General features: G+C 31.3%; 1 protein-coding gene across 1 annotated transcript; it reads left to right on the top strand.

Annotated features, from left to right (window-relative positions):
- Nucleotides 1-11,697: 11,697 nt before the first annotated feature.
- On the top strand, nt 11,698-15,833 carry LOC133177305 (uncharacterized). Its single transcript, XM_061312362.1, has 6 exons — nt 11,698-11,745; nt 12,360-12,576; nt 12,775-12,876; nt 13,687-13,756; nt 15,589-15,676; nt 15,825-15,833. Exons 1-6 carry the CDS (start codon nt 11,698-11,700, stop codon nt 15,831-15,833), a joined length of 534 nt encoding a protein of 177 aa, XP_061168346.1.
- Nucleotides 15,834-16,712: the final 879 nt, after the last annotated feature.

Consider the following 16,712-nt stretch of genomic DNA (forward strand, 5'->3'; position numbering starts at 1 on the left):
CTTTTGCATGCTTATTAATTATAGCATTGAAAATATCATAGAAACAGTTTAAGATGTCATTAGGATCATGCAGTAGAATTAATTCATCAAAATTTGCATTGTTTAAATCAAGCAAAAATTCTGTTTCATTAAAAATTTTAAAGTCACGATATTGTATTTCAATATGTTTGCCTTTACGTTTCATGCTGTTAGAGCTTCGTGTGGCACATATTGGATAATGATCAGACATTGCTACAGGGGGTACTGCTATTTCACATATGTTAGCAGGGTGCGTAGTGTAGAAATGGTCAATGAGAGTTTTAGAGCTATTGGTAATTCTTGTTGGGGTGTTAATTAATTGTGTTAATCCAAAATCTACAATTGCAGATGACCAACTCCGAGGGGGTTCTTTGAGCATATCGATATTGAAATCACCTGCAATAATCACTTCCTGGTCATCACAGCAGGTAGCACACTGTAACTCTCTGACAAAATCATCAACCCAGCAGGAGGGGACAGACGGTGGACGGTAAACTGAACAATAAAGTATAGGCTTAGAATTTTTAAGATTAATTTCAAGCCACATTGTCTCAATATTGCTAATTTCTAAATCCTTACGGCGTTTATACTTCAGATCATTTGAGATATATGTAACAAGTCCACCACCACCCCTTCCTACTCTGTCTTTTCTTTCAAAAGAATATCCTGTTATATTTATAACACAATCATTAATATTTTCATCTAGAAAGGTTTCACATAAAGAAAAGATGTCAACGTAATGCTGATCTTGTAAATACAAAACCAATTCATCTAATTTTGGTAAAATGTGACACACATTCAAATTGACAAAATGTAGACCCTATTTCATTAAAACAAGATTTGATTTACATATATTTTGTTTTCCTTCATTTTGAGTATTTGGCACTGGAGGAGAAATTGTGGGATTTTGTTTAAAATTTGAAAATGTGTTTTTCTTATTTATACATGCATCTACATGTTCAGATGTAAAATTTAAATCATTTGAGCAATTATTAGATAAGGGACAGGTGCAAATTGGTTCATTACATTCAAAACAGAGATTACTCAAAGGATCAAAGTAATTATTGACCGGTGAAGGGCTTCAAATTTAGACTTTTACTCGGCACTCAAGGCCATTGAGCAGTGCGAAATCTTTATCGTGCCAACACCTACCGGACACGGGACCTCGGTTTTAAAGGTCTCATCCGAAGGACCCGCAACCTTCACTTCAAAATGCCGATACCTGGCGAACTTTTAATATACTTACCTTTTCAGTGGTCATTTGCAAATCATTTTGTTAAAAAATAAAACATTCTGAATGTACACACAAGTACTCTGAAGATGCTTGAGTTTCTGATTGACAATATCTATGTACGTAGTTTTTGGAGATCAGGTCTTCCAAATATCTGTTAGAATTTCCATGGGTACCAATTGCGCCCCCTTGTTGGCAGATCTAATTTTGTATTCATATGAAGCAGAATTTATTCAAAAACTTCTACATTGGTAGAAAAAAAAAACCCTTGTGGCCTTCAACCCATTTAGATATATCGACGACGGATTATCAATTAACAATTATAGTTACTTCCATTCATATGTGGATTCGATATATCCCAGACAGCTTGAAATAAAAGATACCAAAGAGTCTAACAAATTTGTTTCATTTTTTTGATATTTTAGTAGAAAAAGACATTAATGGTAACCTAACAACAACGCTTTATGGCTCAATTTTTCAATCGTCAACTCATCTTATTTATGTAGCAATATACGCTTATCACCTGCATATGGGTTTGTTGTCTCCCAGTTGATTCGATACGCAAGAGCATGCTCTACGTATAAACAATTTCTAAAAGAGGCAAGCTATTGACAAACAAGTTGATGGAACAAGGATATCAACAATGTCGTTTGAAGTCATCATTTTGCAAGTTTTATGGTCGATACAAAGACCTTTCCGGCAAAACAACTTATCATTAAGTCAAATGCTGACTTTCTTTTTCATAATAATTGTTACGTCATTATTTACACACTGATTTGTCTACTGATTTTTCTGTTTCTCCAAATCATGACAAGGGGCACACGGCAGGTGTGACCGGTCGGCAGGGGATGCCCACTCCTCAATGGCACCTGATTCCACCTCTGATGTTTTTGGAGGTCCGTGTTTGCTCTTCTCCCTATTTGTATTGTTTGAACGGACTTTGAGCTTGAATATTGTTCGTTATCTTCATATTTCATTATTTTCATCAATTATATCTTCTTTTGAAAACAGTCAGCAATTTACGTATCCAGATCGGCCTTTCCTCTGCCATTCGTGACAACAATAATGTAAAAGAACAACACTAAGCCGGATACTTCAAAACAAAAGATTTGTACTGATTGAAAGCTTGCATTCTATAATATATACTTGTACTTGGGAGGTGCTGCTAGAATCATGAGGTAAACATGGTTTGAAGAAATATCTCAGATTATATGTATATCAAACGAAACATCGGGTAAGGTTTTGAGTGAAGAGTTGAATAACTATTTTCCCGACCGAACAAGGACAATGGGATTCTAGCAGCGCTTTTTAGGCATAAAAGATGTTTTTCAACTATACTATTTGCTTAAAGAAATTATTAAACACCGGATTATTGTTGATCTGTTAACTTTTTTTTATTAAGGTATATTTTTCTATTAATAGCAGTCACGTGATGACGTCAAGGTGGTGCACTTTATGGCATCAGACACTCTGTTGTCTTTGTGCAATAGTTAAAAATAATAGTTAATAATAGTTTACGTTTTATTGGCGGCTTATTGGTCAAAGTAAAATGTCTTGAAAATGTCTAAATTTCCCTAGAAATGATTTGAATACTTCTTTAACATACCTGCGTACTTTGAAAGAGTCTACATGCGAGATTTTAGTTTATAGAGATAATTATCTCGTATGTCGACATAAATAAGTCGCATATCAACAAAATTATTATTTCAAAATTATTTCACATGTTGACATAGATAGCTTGCATAGTACATATATCTTATACATATACGTACATATAACTAACTGATCCATATGTTAATATGAACATAAATCGCATGAAAGCCTTATCACATTGCGTGTTGAAATAAATAAGTCTGATGTTGACATAAATAAGTATCAACGTAAGTATGTTGCATGTTGTCTCAACTAACTCACAGGTCGACATAAGTAAGTCGCATGTCTACATACTTTTCTCAAGATTATATTGACATAGATACGTCGCATATCAAAATAATTACGTTGCTTCTTGGATGTTTTATGTCAGATACTATGGAAGTCCTGTGCCCACTAAGTTAAATTGATAACAATACTTCTTTTCTCAGGATGTATCGATATATTCATCTCAAAATGTATACTATACAAGAATTGTTATTGTTATATTTTAATTTTATATGTTTAGGGAGCAAATATACAATATCCCACATGAGTTTGTCTATTCGCTTGTGCTTAAAAAGTGGTAAGTTTCCTGGCTAAAGTTTAGTTTCTGATACATTCTAAGAAACTCTAGAATGGATGCTATGATGTTAAGGCACTACATCCGTTTTTATTTTACCTCTTTATATTTTCTACCTCTTCAATTTCAAATTGAAGATATCTGTACTTGTACACGTATATAGCCTAGCCTTCTTAGCTTTCCTGATCATTTCATCATCATTATCATTATTATCATCAACGTCATCATCTTCATAATCATTATTATTATCATCATTATTATCACAATATGTGCAGTAATAATATGCACATCTTGTCACCAGCGACAATATGTAAATGTAAAATTTTACAGCCTGCAGCGATAAATACCGACGGACGACAACATGTGCAGTTTGGGGAATTACATAATGTATAGGACGACAATATGTACCGTCACAATCGCACTGCATGAATTTGCGTACCAGACACGTCTGCTTGATATACACACTGATTACATTCACAAAACTAAAAAAAAAAAAAAAAAAAAAAAAAAAAAATCCTTAGGCAACCCTAACTGTGGGGCGGCAATATGTGCGTTGAGAGTAGGCACATAATATCGGCGGCGACAATATGTACATAATTATGTACAATATAAACCAATTGACGACAATATGTGCAGGGAGGGTAGGTACATATTGTCGCCGACCACGATCTGTTTTGAATGACTATATATACCGTCTCATCGTTTCCTCTATAAAAATTAAAATGAATTAGGTCACCATGTTGCGATAAAAGGACTTATCGCATAATCTTTAAAAGATCCTAGTTTTATGAAAAATATTATCACAACCTTGTTTATTAAAATACTGAATACCAAAACAAAAAGTTGTTGTAAGCATATTTTAAGCAATATTGAGAGTTGAAATTTAAAATTAGGCAATATGCATATTTCAATCGGATTTAGGCGAAATACTGCTCTGACGTCATAAGCGACAATTCAGTGATAAAGAGATGAGAATTTTCACACTGTTAACGTAATTTTCAATAAAAAATGCAGTTTAATTACGAAAAATGCTGCCAAAAATGAATTCCCAACGTGCTTTTCAATTAAAATAGAAATATGATCTAGTTCTAAGATATACACTTTTGATATATTTTTTGTTTCTTATTCTAAACATTTAGAATCTGTAGCTCTGATTACGGTAAGGTTTCGTGATAGGGAATTTATTTTTCTAAGACCGCCATCCTTTACAAAATATATGAAGGCATACTTGCATAAATTAATATTATATTAAAAATGAAGAATAATAAACTTATATGATTTTGAATTTGTGAATAAAATAGGTTAATACATATGATAAGGTGATAAATCAAATTGTATTGTGAAAACGAGATTCTTCGTTTTTGCCGTGTTACCCTCGCTATCTTCGCTGTTACCTTACAATTACTGTTGACAGATTTTTTTGGATTCTCTCCTGCTGACAGTTCAAACATGTAAGGTTGGATATTCAATATCATATCGAGAAAATCAGTGATTTGGTCGTCCATAACGCAGAAAATCCGGGATGCATCGCATATATTTTAGTAAGATTACTGTGAAGAGCTGATCAGGCATTGTCGTTTTTGGCGTCACAGGGTCACGTGATCGCTATCTAATTAACTTGGATTTTTAATTCAAGGGTTTTCATTCGAGTCAATAAGTATTTAATTAATGCGGTATATCCGCAGTTAAAACACAAAATTTATAAGCTGTTATTATAAGGAACGTAATATGCTTTTGATTTCAAATAATTGAGAAACATGGGATAAGTCCTATAAGCTGTTCCATTTAACACCAGAGGGTCAGTTTGATTGTTTACTTGTATGTCGATTGCAACGGAATGCAGATGATGTGAGCTTTCGCTGGGTCAAAAATATCCTTTAATTATTCATAAACTTGTTTTAACATATATTGATAATTTTTATAAATGTAAAATAACAAAATCAGTTGTTTATTTTATTGCTTTATCAGTAAAATCACGGAGTGTTAATGATGCTGGGAGGTCCGTGGAACAGCCTTATTTAGTTATAATACTGACATTTATCAGCTGTTTTAGGCAATACACACTGTTAAGACTGCGGCAGACGTCACATCGATATGGTCTAAATAAGTATTAGTAAATGATATATTCATTTCAACTGTACAGGTTTGATATGTGTTTCTGATCTGATAATTTTTTGATGACGTTCTTGATTTATTGGAGAATATTCCATTCTTATTTGTTTTCTCTGTGATAACTCTTTGAAAGTGAGGAGAGTTGATTTCTTGATTTCTTGATCATTTTACCGGAATGCAAATTTCGCCAAGCGAAAGACCAGGAGCCAAGAAGGCCTAATGTGCATGTAATTCTCGTGCGGCTGTCTTTGTGTTTGACGTCAGTGGGCGGGGACTATTGAAATTGACATGGGAGGCCTCGTGTAATTTAAATCTATTAGTCATCTAAATTTACAATTTTATTTCACAATGAAATGGAAATATAAGGAATCACCGTCCGTTATGCAAATTATCCCACGTTTCCAACTATCGTTGATGCCCTGGCATACTCTACTAACTAGACAGTGATTCCTTAAATAATGTCCATGGCATTTTTCTTTAATCTTCGCAATAACTAGTAGAATTATAGATATTCGGCATATGAACCGTTTTACGAATATTGGGACTCATATAAATCATCACATAACGACAGGCAGAGTTATCGATAAAAAGAAATCGTTCCTCTAGTTGATGATATAATTAATGGCAAAAAGAATGCATAGTCAATAGAAATGCACACGAAATGTATAGATCTTTCATTTTTAAAAATGTTCATAAGGTTGGATTCAAGCATGCAATCACATCAATGTTTAAATGTGTAAACAATTATAAACGACATAAACCAAAATGGCACTTTTCTATGTATTAAAAAATATACGTCTTTATACGAACAACAGCAAAAGGTGATAATTTTGCTTATTATAAAAAAAAAAAAAAATCAACAATTTCTTGATATTTTATTAATTTTCTATATTTGAATCGTTAACCACAAAAATAAGCCCAAAAATCAAAACTATGAAAACTATGCTGGCATCCATTTTTTTATTCGTATATTTTTTAAATCGTTTATTCGTATGTCCTTGAAAGCCCTTGAAGTCTATAAATCTGGATATTATTTACATCTGATCACTGTGAAGTACACAATCTGAGGAGATCCCTGTCTGAATGTAAATATATAAATACTACCTGCAAGGGCATTTAAATAGACACAGGCTTTTAATTCGTAATTCAAAACACATCAAATGTCAAAATCCATTCAGTTGAGGTAGATGAAAAAGTTTTCCGAACAGTAAGTAATGTCTCTGTTCTATTAATTTGTAGGTCTGCCATTTTTATAGAGTACCTCTTAAGTATGTTTTTTTTTTAATCATGTTTAAAATTTTAATACTACTGTCAAAAGTTAAAATACGCTTTGATCAAATGTAAGAGCAGATAAAAAATGTTATTCTAAATTATTTCACTTTAATTACAAAATAAAAAGGGAAATATGTTTACGATTGATTTTTGATGAATAGTTCTCATTTGAAGAAAGGAACTAAATAGTGTGTATATTTTAGAGCAATTTTTTTTTATAGATATTCAAAAGCATTGTGAACACCTATTATCTCATTTGGCTGGATTCACAAAAGTTGAGATTTTTCACAGGAACAGAACAAGGTAATAATCTTGCTGGAAGTAATGTAAGTCTCGGAAACATTAAATCTTAAAAGATTGTTGGGTTGTCTTTGTCCTTTCTACCACACTTTTTTAAATATAAAACTAAACCATATGACTTAAAATGGCGATAATAATTGAACACATAATTTGGATCGCCTGTTCATGGCTTCATACGTCAAAAATGACTGAGTAAAATGTGAAAATCGCTATCGCTTCTTTTAAATAAATGAACTAGTATTGATGAATTTAGACAAGGTAACATGTCGCTGAAGGTTGTCGTGTATGCATAGTACAGTAACGTTACAGATACATTGTTGGTCAATGGTTCGGAAAAATTCATGTAGTCCTTTTAAATTTGTTTATAATGTTGTGTCGACACAATAATAACGAAAGAATGCATTGTACAGACTGCGCGTTATTGAACAGAAAACCTTACATATGTTCATCAACATATTATATTTACTCTATTTGAATCACGAATGCATCTTTCTGAGATAAATGATAAATAGTTTCTGGAAACTTCTTCAAATACTTAAATGGTATATGTACATGTCTTCACAAATTTTTAGTGTTACTTATGTAAGTATTCATTATTCTTTATTGTTACATTCAGGAAAGAATAGTCCCTATATTCTCTATACAGAGAAACAGTCAACATAATTGATATTAGTTCCTCCGAAAAATATTGACGGTCATTTAATATTTACTATTGACCGGAAAAGAGAGTTTTCCCACTTTTTTTTTTTTAGCAATTTTGATTTATTGTGTCGTAATGATTCCGTCGCGACGTCCAAAAAGCATGATGTCACAGTAAAAATCCAGTTAATATAAACATGGCAAGATTTGCGATAGCTCTACAATGACATTGCAGATAATGCATGGGATACAAATTATTTGTTTTCGTTGTTGAAAGGTAATGAATGGTTGAAAGAAAAATTATATTGATTTGCTTTGGTGTATGCTTAATGTTTTAGAGCAACCCATTTTGAACACAAAACTGTCCATGAGGAATGCAAAATTTTTTTTGTAAAAACTGTTATGTTACAATCAACTACTAAAGTCAAACAAGAATTAAAAAAAAAAAAAACAATCAAATTGCAGATAATGCATGAGACACAAGTAATTTAATTTAAATGACTTTGTTTCCGATGACGTGTACGCTGAATGTTTATGAATGATAACAAAATACTATTGTGTTGATTCATGTTGTTTTTCATATAAAAAAAAATATTGATTGATCTGTTTTTCCTGTATCAAAACAATTAATGACTGAGTGTGTTTTCAGGCAAATTTGATTATGTTAATCTCCTTGGCACGAAAATATTGCCCTTCGCTCGGTTCAATATTTCATTCCTTTGGGGCTAATATAATCAATGATGCCCTCAACCCCAGTCAATATTTGTATATTAAATACAAAAGCAATGTTACAGTCTTTTCTGTTATTTTTATGCTTCTGTAATTGAAGATTCGGGGGCATATAGTTCTTACCATGTCTGTCCGTCTATCTATCTATCTATCTATCTATCTATCTATCTATCTATCTGTCTGTCTGTCTGTCTGTCTTTGTTTGTCTTAAAAGACTTAAAGACTTAAACCTTGCTCATAACTAACATAACTTGATTGGTTAGAGCTATGGCTTTCATATTTCACATGTGTTTTCCTTGTGACAAAACTTTTCTTTGGGTACCATAATATTTGACCTTTCTGACCTTGGAATTTGACCCAGTTTTGAAAAAAAAAACCAACAATAACCTTGGCCATAACTTTAGAACAGTTGGGCGAGGGCTTTCATATTTCACATATGTAATCCTTGTGAAAAGACCTTTTTTGGGTACCTATAACTTTGTCCCTTTGACCTTGACCTAAGAGTTTGACTTACTTTTGGAAAACTTTAACATTGGCCATAACTTTTCAACATATGGCGCAAGGGCTTTAATACTTTACATATGTAATCCTTGAGACAAGAACTTCCTTTGGATAACAACATCTTTGACCCTTTGACCTTTACCATGCAGTTTTGCCAACTTTTCGGAAACTTTAACCTTGGTCATAACTGTTGAACAGTTGGCGCTAGGGCTTTCACAATTCACATATGTAATTCTTGTGACAAGAACTTCCCTTGTATACCATCAACTTTGACCTTTTTACTTTGATCGTACAGTTTGACCTACTTTTTGGAAAACTTTTATCTTGTCCTTTACTTTTGAACAGTTGTTGCTAAGGATTTCACACTTCAAATATTTAATCCTTGTGACATGACCTTACTTTGGATGCCAACAACTTTGACCTTGACGTTGGAGTTTAACCTACTTTTGAAAAATTTTCAAAAACTTTGAAATACCTTGGCCATAAGATTTGAATAGTAGGTGCTAGGGCTTTCATATTTCACATGTTTATTTCTGGTAAGAAGGCCTTTCCTTGGGCAACAATTTTGACAGTGATCTTGATGTTTGACTCACTTTTGAAAAAAAAAACTATAACCTTTTCCATATGCTTTCAATGATTGCTGCTATTGCTTTCATATAACACAGGTATATTCTCCTAGACAAGATTTTATTTTGGGAACCAACATACTTGATTTGCATTTAAGAAAATTAATCCTTGCTATATATAACCTGCCATACGGGAGCATCAGTGTTTCACAAACACATCTTGTTGTATATTAAGTACAAAAGCAATTTGACATGCAGTCTTTATATATATTTGAAAAGAAAAGTATATACGGTCACTGTTAACAGTTTTCACCTCTCCATTGCAACTGATTTCGAAAAAAAAAAATGGCTAAATGACTCCAGCAGAACTGTCACTTTATCATCATGCAATGGCTTTTCTTTTTTCTTCTACTTTCTCCAGTCCATTAAAATCTTTTCACTAACCTGTGAACCTGCAGTTTTGTAAGCTTAGTGTCCAATGGATGTATTTTTCCCATTATATAAATCACTGTTATGGTTGAATGTGTCTCAAAATATAATTGGACAATTTCTGCAGCTCTCTAATTTGATACATCTATGTTAAATAAACAATAACAGTTTTATGATGTCATAACGTCATGACGAAGCCAACGTTTTCCTGTATTTACTTATTTATTAAGATGATAGGTATCACAGTTTAAAATGATGTATAAATGAAATATGTGGAATGATTATTGACAAAGTAATTGAAAGTCAAAATTAGTATCAGATATTTTGGATCACACTGTTTATATATATATATATATATATATATATATATATATATATATATATATATATATATATATATATATATATATATATATATATATATATATATATATATATATATATATATATATATATATATATATATATATAAACTTCTTGTGCGTAGGAATAGAGCTGCTTGAAAAAAGTCCAGAAAAAGTGTAGTTTGATACGATTAACCGGTTAATCTGTCGGAACGCCTTGCGGTTAACCGATTAGCAATTCTGTATTCGATTGCCATTCCTAATATATATATATATATATATATATATATATATATATATATATATATATATATATATATATATATATATATATATATATATATATATATATATATATATATATATATATATATATATATATATATATATATATATATATATATTAAATAGATAGATAGATAGATAGATAGATAGATAGATATTAGTGTTCAAAAAATCATCTTTATACATGTAGACGTTAGATTTACTTTTCAGATATCATTAATTGATATGTCATGAAGATCTATGTTTGGTGGAATTCTGTATTTGCATTTATATGCCTGACACAGGTAATATTAATCAATGAGTAAGAAATTCGTATGCATGTCTTCTCAGCTCTGTTAAGGACGGTAATGTGAAATATGACCATAATACCTTTTCAATATGTATTGCATTTCATAATCACTATAAAAAATAGTTAATTATAAATTTGTAGAACATGTAACATAGTTACGTATAATGAATAGGTTTGTGTCGTACTTGGTACCATTTACAGTGGAGATCGTATAAACCGAGGTCCCATGTCGCAGTAGGTGTTGGCACGAAAAAGATCCCTCACTGCTAAATAGCCCTTAGTGCCAAATATAGGAAAAAATTTGCAGTTCTCAAACGGCAAGTAGGGGTCTCTCCATAGGAGTGAAAAATTCTCGAGAGGGAAGTTAAACAATAAACAAACAAACAAACAAAGTACCAGTTACATGACATGTATCAGCTGTGTGTCATGAGACTGGTATAAAATAGAATTGTTAGGCTGAATCTAGAAAATCTGTCTAGTGCAAGGTCAACTACTTGTTTTTGGCCACAGAAGTTGATACACATTAAAAATATCCTTTACCTGAAAAGTGCTGGGAGCTAGTTTCTGTTGTTTAGGAAGTATTCGTAATTTTGCCGATAATGCGTGTGCCACTTCGCCTCTACATTGTAATGAATTTTTTAAAAAATCTTCAGAATCGAATCAACTCCCAGCACTTTTTTTGAATAAACATGATATGAGCAATTGATAGTTCGTATTTCGGCATAAACAGTCTGGTGTATGCCCTTGCACTTCTGAGGTTTATCGGAAATATGACTATCGTACTCTTTGCATTCTCCAACGCTGTGCAGCTTTATAAGGTCTGATAAATTAATTATGTAAACAATTGTTTTTAAGAAATGTTTTGTTTTTAGTTTTAATCATTAGATCTAGATATTGACGCTGATTTTGTATTTATTTAAACAAATTTGTAATTGTTTAACAAATGGATCCACTCTTTTGGATCACTTGTACTGCGTCAAGTCAAGACATGACACAAGTTTTGTTTCTAAATACTTGGCAGTATTGTTATTATATGTTGAGATTTTGCATTCCCTAATAAATAATAAAGAAAACAAACGCATGCAACCTTTCATTTACGCATCATCATGCGGTTTAATTTATTTTTGTTACTTGTTTAAATTTCAATGTTTTAATTTTAATGATGTCACAATGATACTTGCTACACGGTGCCTCACAAATGTAAACTTAGGCATTCCTTAACGGAGCTGGGTTGAACATTCTACATTCATGATAAGAGATATTTGGGATATTTGTGCAGTACCTCTAGTGGTTCTGTTTATGTCAATATTTGTCATTATTTTCTTTGCTCTCGACGCCAATGCTTTAGAACGCCTGAAGATCTTAATTACTCTGTTCTACATTGAAAACAATTGAAAAAAAAATGGATAAGCAATCTTGTTTATCATGACAGAATATTGACACTTGCCTGGAAACTCTTCCTACTATTGCATATGTACCAAAATGCCCTTCTACAAAAGAAGATTGGCTTAAAAGAGTGGAAGGAAAGCAATGTGGGGCCATTAAACAGTTATGTACCAAATCAGAAGACGACTTTGACTATCACTGCTTAATTAACGAGTGGGCAAATGCTACACTAGAAGTGTGCGCGCCAGTTCGACAAATCATTGGTATTTTTTTTTTTCAGAAAACACGAACGTTCATATACTCTTATTTTGGTTTTACACAATTTAGATTCATTTATATGTTTTATTGTCTACTTTTATATTAATTATTGCGTAACATTGAACCCTAACAATACCTTTTGTTTTTCTAGGTAAAAAGATACCTTATCTATATGTACATTTATATACTACTTTAAATTGTAGGATCTTGTGCTGAATTCAACCAGGGAAGAAAAAGTATTCAAGATAGCCCAATAGAGTGTAAACATTGTCCACAATCATACCGTTCAACGGAGGCCTACAAATGTAACATGCAAACAAAATCTAAGTCAAATAAAATGAACTTTGAAATGAACTTTAATCAAGTTAATATCTGTAATAATTTTTTTTTATTCCTCCTTGGAAGATTATCATATTTATTTAAATTACCCGTTGACCTTTTTAAATTGATTATTAAATTACATTAAATATTTTCTCCCTTTGTTTGCATGTAGTGTCTAATGAATTTAGAATAATTGAAACTCGTAACTCGTAACCTCATCAATTCACTGAGTCGGAAGTATAAGGATACCCAAGTTGAAAGTAACCCGTGTGGCAAGATTTTATATATATATATATATATATATATATATATATATATATATATATATATATATATATATATATATATATATATATATATAATATAATATTTATCATACAATTATTTCAAATCACCCTGCCTATGTGGTCGGTTTATCTGGGGAGTTTTTTTCAGTATAATATCTATTTAATTTTCCAATAAAGAGTTTCAGCACGGTCTGTTTAACTTATCACAGGTAGGGTAAGTGGGGGAGAATGGTATTTTTATACCACATCTTATGTCCCTAGCAACTATTTTGTTTTCAAAATTTATTATTTTTTATATGATTAATAATTGAGTACATTCTATAGCTAAGAATATTTCCTAGCTACTGTTACAATTCATATGACTTCCATGCCTTACTGAGAACTTTTTGTATGTTTGTTTTATTTTTCTCAAATGAAATCTTTACAAAAAAAAAGTGATGGACTAGCTGAAGTATTATTGTCATTTCGATAGTCAAGATATTTATTATTAATTTTGCAAAATTAAAGTTTCAGAATGCTATTTGTATGCAAATCGGAGACAAGTAACGACAGAAATGTCTGGTGTTGATGATAAAACGTAAGTATGGTCAGATTAAGATTAATAGGTTTATGTGATTATGAAATATGTTATGATTGTGTTAATTCTTGCCATATATTGAATGAATTTAAAATAAAACAATTTCATATTAATTACATATTTACCAAGTTTGACAGGAAGTAGCATGCTCAAATTAAGTTAATCAAGTTTTATTGATAAAATGATAAATTTTATTTTATGCTATATATAAAGACTGAATAAACCTTAACAGAATGAGAATGCAACAAGCCAGAGCCCTCCCCCTCCCCCAGCCCCTTTTGAATGCGAAACAATGTTTTCATTTTATGATTAAAATTCAGAAATTCTTAGGGTTAAATACTTATAATCAGAGGGTGTTCATCTCTGTTTTAGCAGTGTTGGCTAGTAAATTTGTCATTTTGAAAAGGTAGAGTGTTAGTTTTACTAAATTATCCATTTATGTAATACATACCATCCTTTACAAGGTTATTCTCAATGTCTGTATTTAGAAATTATTTTATCTGTAACACCTGTTTCTTTCTGTGTTGTTCAGTTCAAATCTCACATCCTTTATCGGTCTGGCTTTAAATTTTTCACATTTTCAAAATCTTGAGAACCACTAGGCAAATTTCAACCAAACTTGTTACAAAGCATTCTTTGGTAGGTAAGAATCAAGTTAGTTCAAATAAAAATCCACGCACTAATCCAAGGGCAAATAGTTAAGAATTTGTGAAAGTTACATGGCATCTGTTAAAAATTTTCTTCACTTGTACCATAGGGACAGAAAAAATGGAAACTTATGTGAAATCTTTATTACACAGTGAAAATTAAGTCTCATGAATCCCGGGGTAACGCTGGGGCCACAATGGGTAACCAGAACTTAACATAGTAATATATAAATAAATATAATCTGAAAAAATTAAATCTTCCGGCAAAGGCATAATTTGTCATTGATATGGAAGAATCCTTAGGTACTTAAGATTGACATTTTTTCAAATCATGACTCTCGGATTAAGTATGGGGTCACAATAAACAATCACAGTTTTAAATAGGGATATATAGGGAAAAATCTTTAAAGTTTCTTCGCAAGAATAGCAACGGCGTGATTAGTCATACTATAAAGAAGCATCCTAAAGTAGTGTAAAATCAAGCGTGTTTAAATTGTAAGAATGGAGTCACAAAGTGTTATACAGTGAACCTTGTCTAATCAGGCCACCACTGGTTTCAAGGAAATTGGTCGGATTAGACAACTTTTCGATTTAGAAAACATTTTAAACAACTGAAATTACTGAAAGGGACTTTGAGTTTACATCGTATTAGGCAAGATTTCGGAATACACAACATCCAGATTAGACAAGTTTCACTGTATTGGAATATATATGAACAAGAATAAAATCTGCTGATTAAGAACAGCATGGCTTTATTGACTCAGGTGAGCATTGTGGCCTCTTGTTTATTCAAGTATTTCCTTATGAAAGGAATCATTTTCATAAAAATTTAGCTTCCTAGGTTTTAAATCTTTGGATTTCTGATCACATGTTGTCTGGTGATCGCCCGTCTATCTCTTAAGCTTGTCCAATACATGAACACGATAGATGGCTGGTCATTTCATAGAAGATAAGTGTTTAACAAATACCAAATGAATATAGGAAAACATTTACTGATAAAAAAAAAAAACTGAACTGATGAACTGACTGAAATTACTTTTAAAAATTTGGCGTGGTCGATGGGTCTCTTTTTCGTCTTAATTATTGTGTTTAGTAGAAAAGGGGGTTTACATTATTTTATATTCAATTTATGTAGAAAAAAGCTGCACACAAACTGTAGCTGATCTGTTTTTTTTCTATTTTCAGATCAGTAAGTGCAGATTATTACGGAGAATTTCGTATTTCTCATTTTCTTCAAGGGCTCATGTTATTGCTACTGACTATGATAAGTGGTGTTAGTGTCTACCATCTATGTCTTTATAAAAAATGCAGCGTACATAGAAAATGCAGCCGTAAGTACACATATATCCATCTTTTATCTTAGTTTGTGTGTGTTTATTATGTATTCATTTTTTGATGTGTCTGGTATATCTATTTTATAGAACAGATAGGAATGAGGAGCGTGGACACAAGAGAACGTTTAATAGAGATAACTGGCCTTACACCTGACGAAGCACAAATTAGTATGGATGAAAATTCTTGTATTAAAAAAAAAGTTAGCAACATTTATTGAAAATAACTTGTTTGGAAAGGTTACTCTTTCAATCAAATTGTTTAATATTTGCTATGTTCACTCTGATCTATGTTTTCTATAAGTGTCTTCTTATCTCAGAGTAATTAAAAATCAATAAATATTAACCGTTTTTACGAGACATAACATTTTATGTGTCATTTTTTTTAAAATGTTCTGACAATTGACAATAGCTAAAATTACTTGAATTCACCATAAGTCATTGTTGTATTGAATTAAATTGTGACAGAGTGAAATTTGCCAATTATTTTAATCAAATTATTCTGAAGAATATTTTGTGTTCCTTATTGATTGAATTATTATTTGAAACATATCAATATATCTATTATATCTTTATAGAACCGAACGTTACCTTAACAAATGATGTTGATATTTTAAACTTTAGACACTGTAGATATATATTTAGAAGGAGTACATTTTCTTGTTTTCAATCGGTCAATTATAATCAGCTGCACAGAGTTTGATAAATTTTTCTATGTATTTAAATGAGATTTTTCAATTGCGTTGTTTATTTCCTGTGTCTGCAATCATTTTTGACAAGTGTTTTTTTTTTTTTTTTTTTTTTTTTTTTTCAGTGTTTTTGAGATATTTTTGTCTAGAGTACATTTTTTATAATTAGGTCAATTGAATGTATATTCATCAATATGTTTTGATATTAAATACAAAAATATCTGTTTCTGTAATAATCCAAACCTCTTCTCTTCTAATTGTTGATCACATTAGAAGGTAATGCTAGTGT

Source organism: Saccostrea echinata, unplaced genomic scaffold, assembly GCF_033153115.1.
Source record: "Saccostrea echinata isolate AGI-Se365-2 ecotype Australia unplaced genomic scaffold, CSIRO_AGI_Sech_v1 ptg000117l, whole genome shotgun sequence".
In the NCBI taxonomy this organism is placed as follows: domain Eukaryota; kingdom Metazoa; phylum Mollusca; class Bivalvia; order Ostreida; family Ostreidae; genus Saccostrea; species Saccostrea echinata.

What these genes read in the sequence shown, in the direction of transcription:
- LOC133177305 (XM_061312362.1), top strand. Translation starts at nt 11,698, where the DNA reads ATGACTATCGTACTCTTTGCATTCTCCAACGCTGTGCAGCTTTATAAG. An exon ending in ACGCTGTGCAGCTTTATAAG is followed by an intron (nt 11,746 to 12,359) that starts GTCTGATAAATT and finishes TTATCATGACAG; the next exon opens with AATATTGACACTTGCCTGGA. An exon ending in TTCAACGGAGGCCTACAAAT is followed by an intron (nt 12,877 to 13,686) that starts GTAACATGCAAA and finishes GCAAAATTAAAG; the next exon opens with TTTCAGAATGCTATTTGTAT.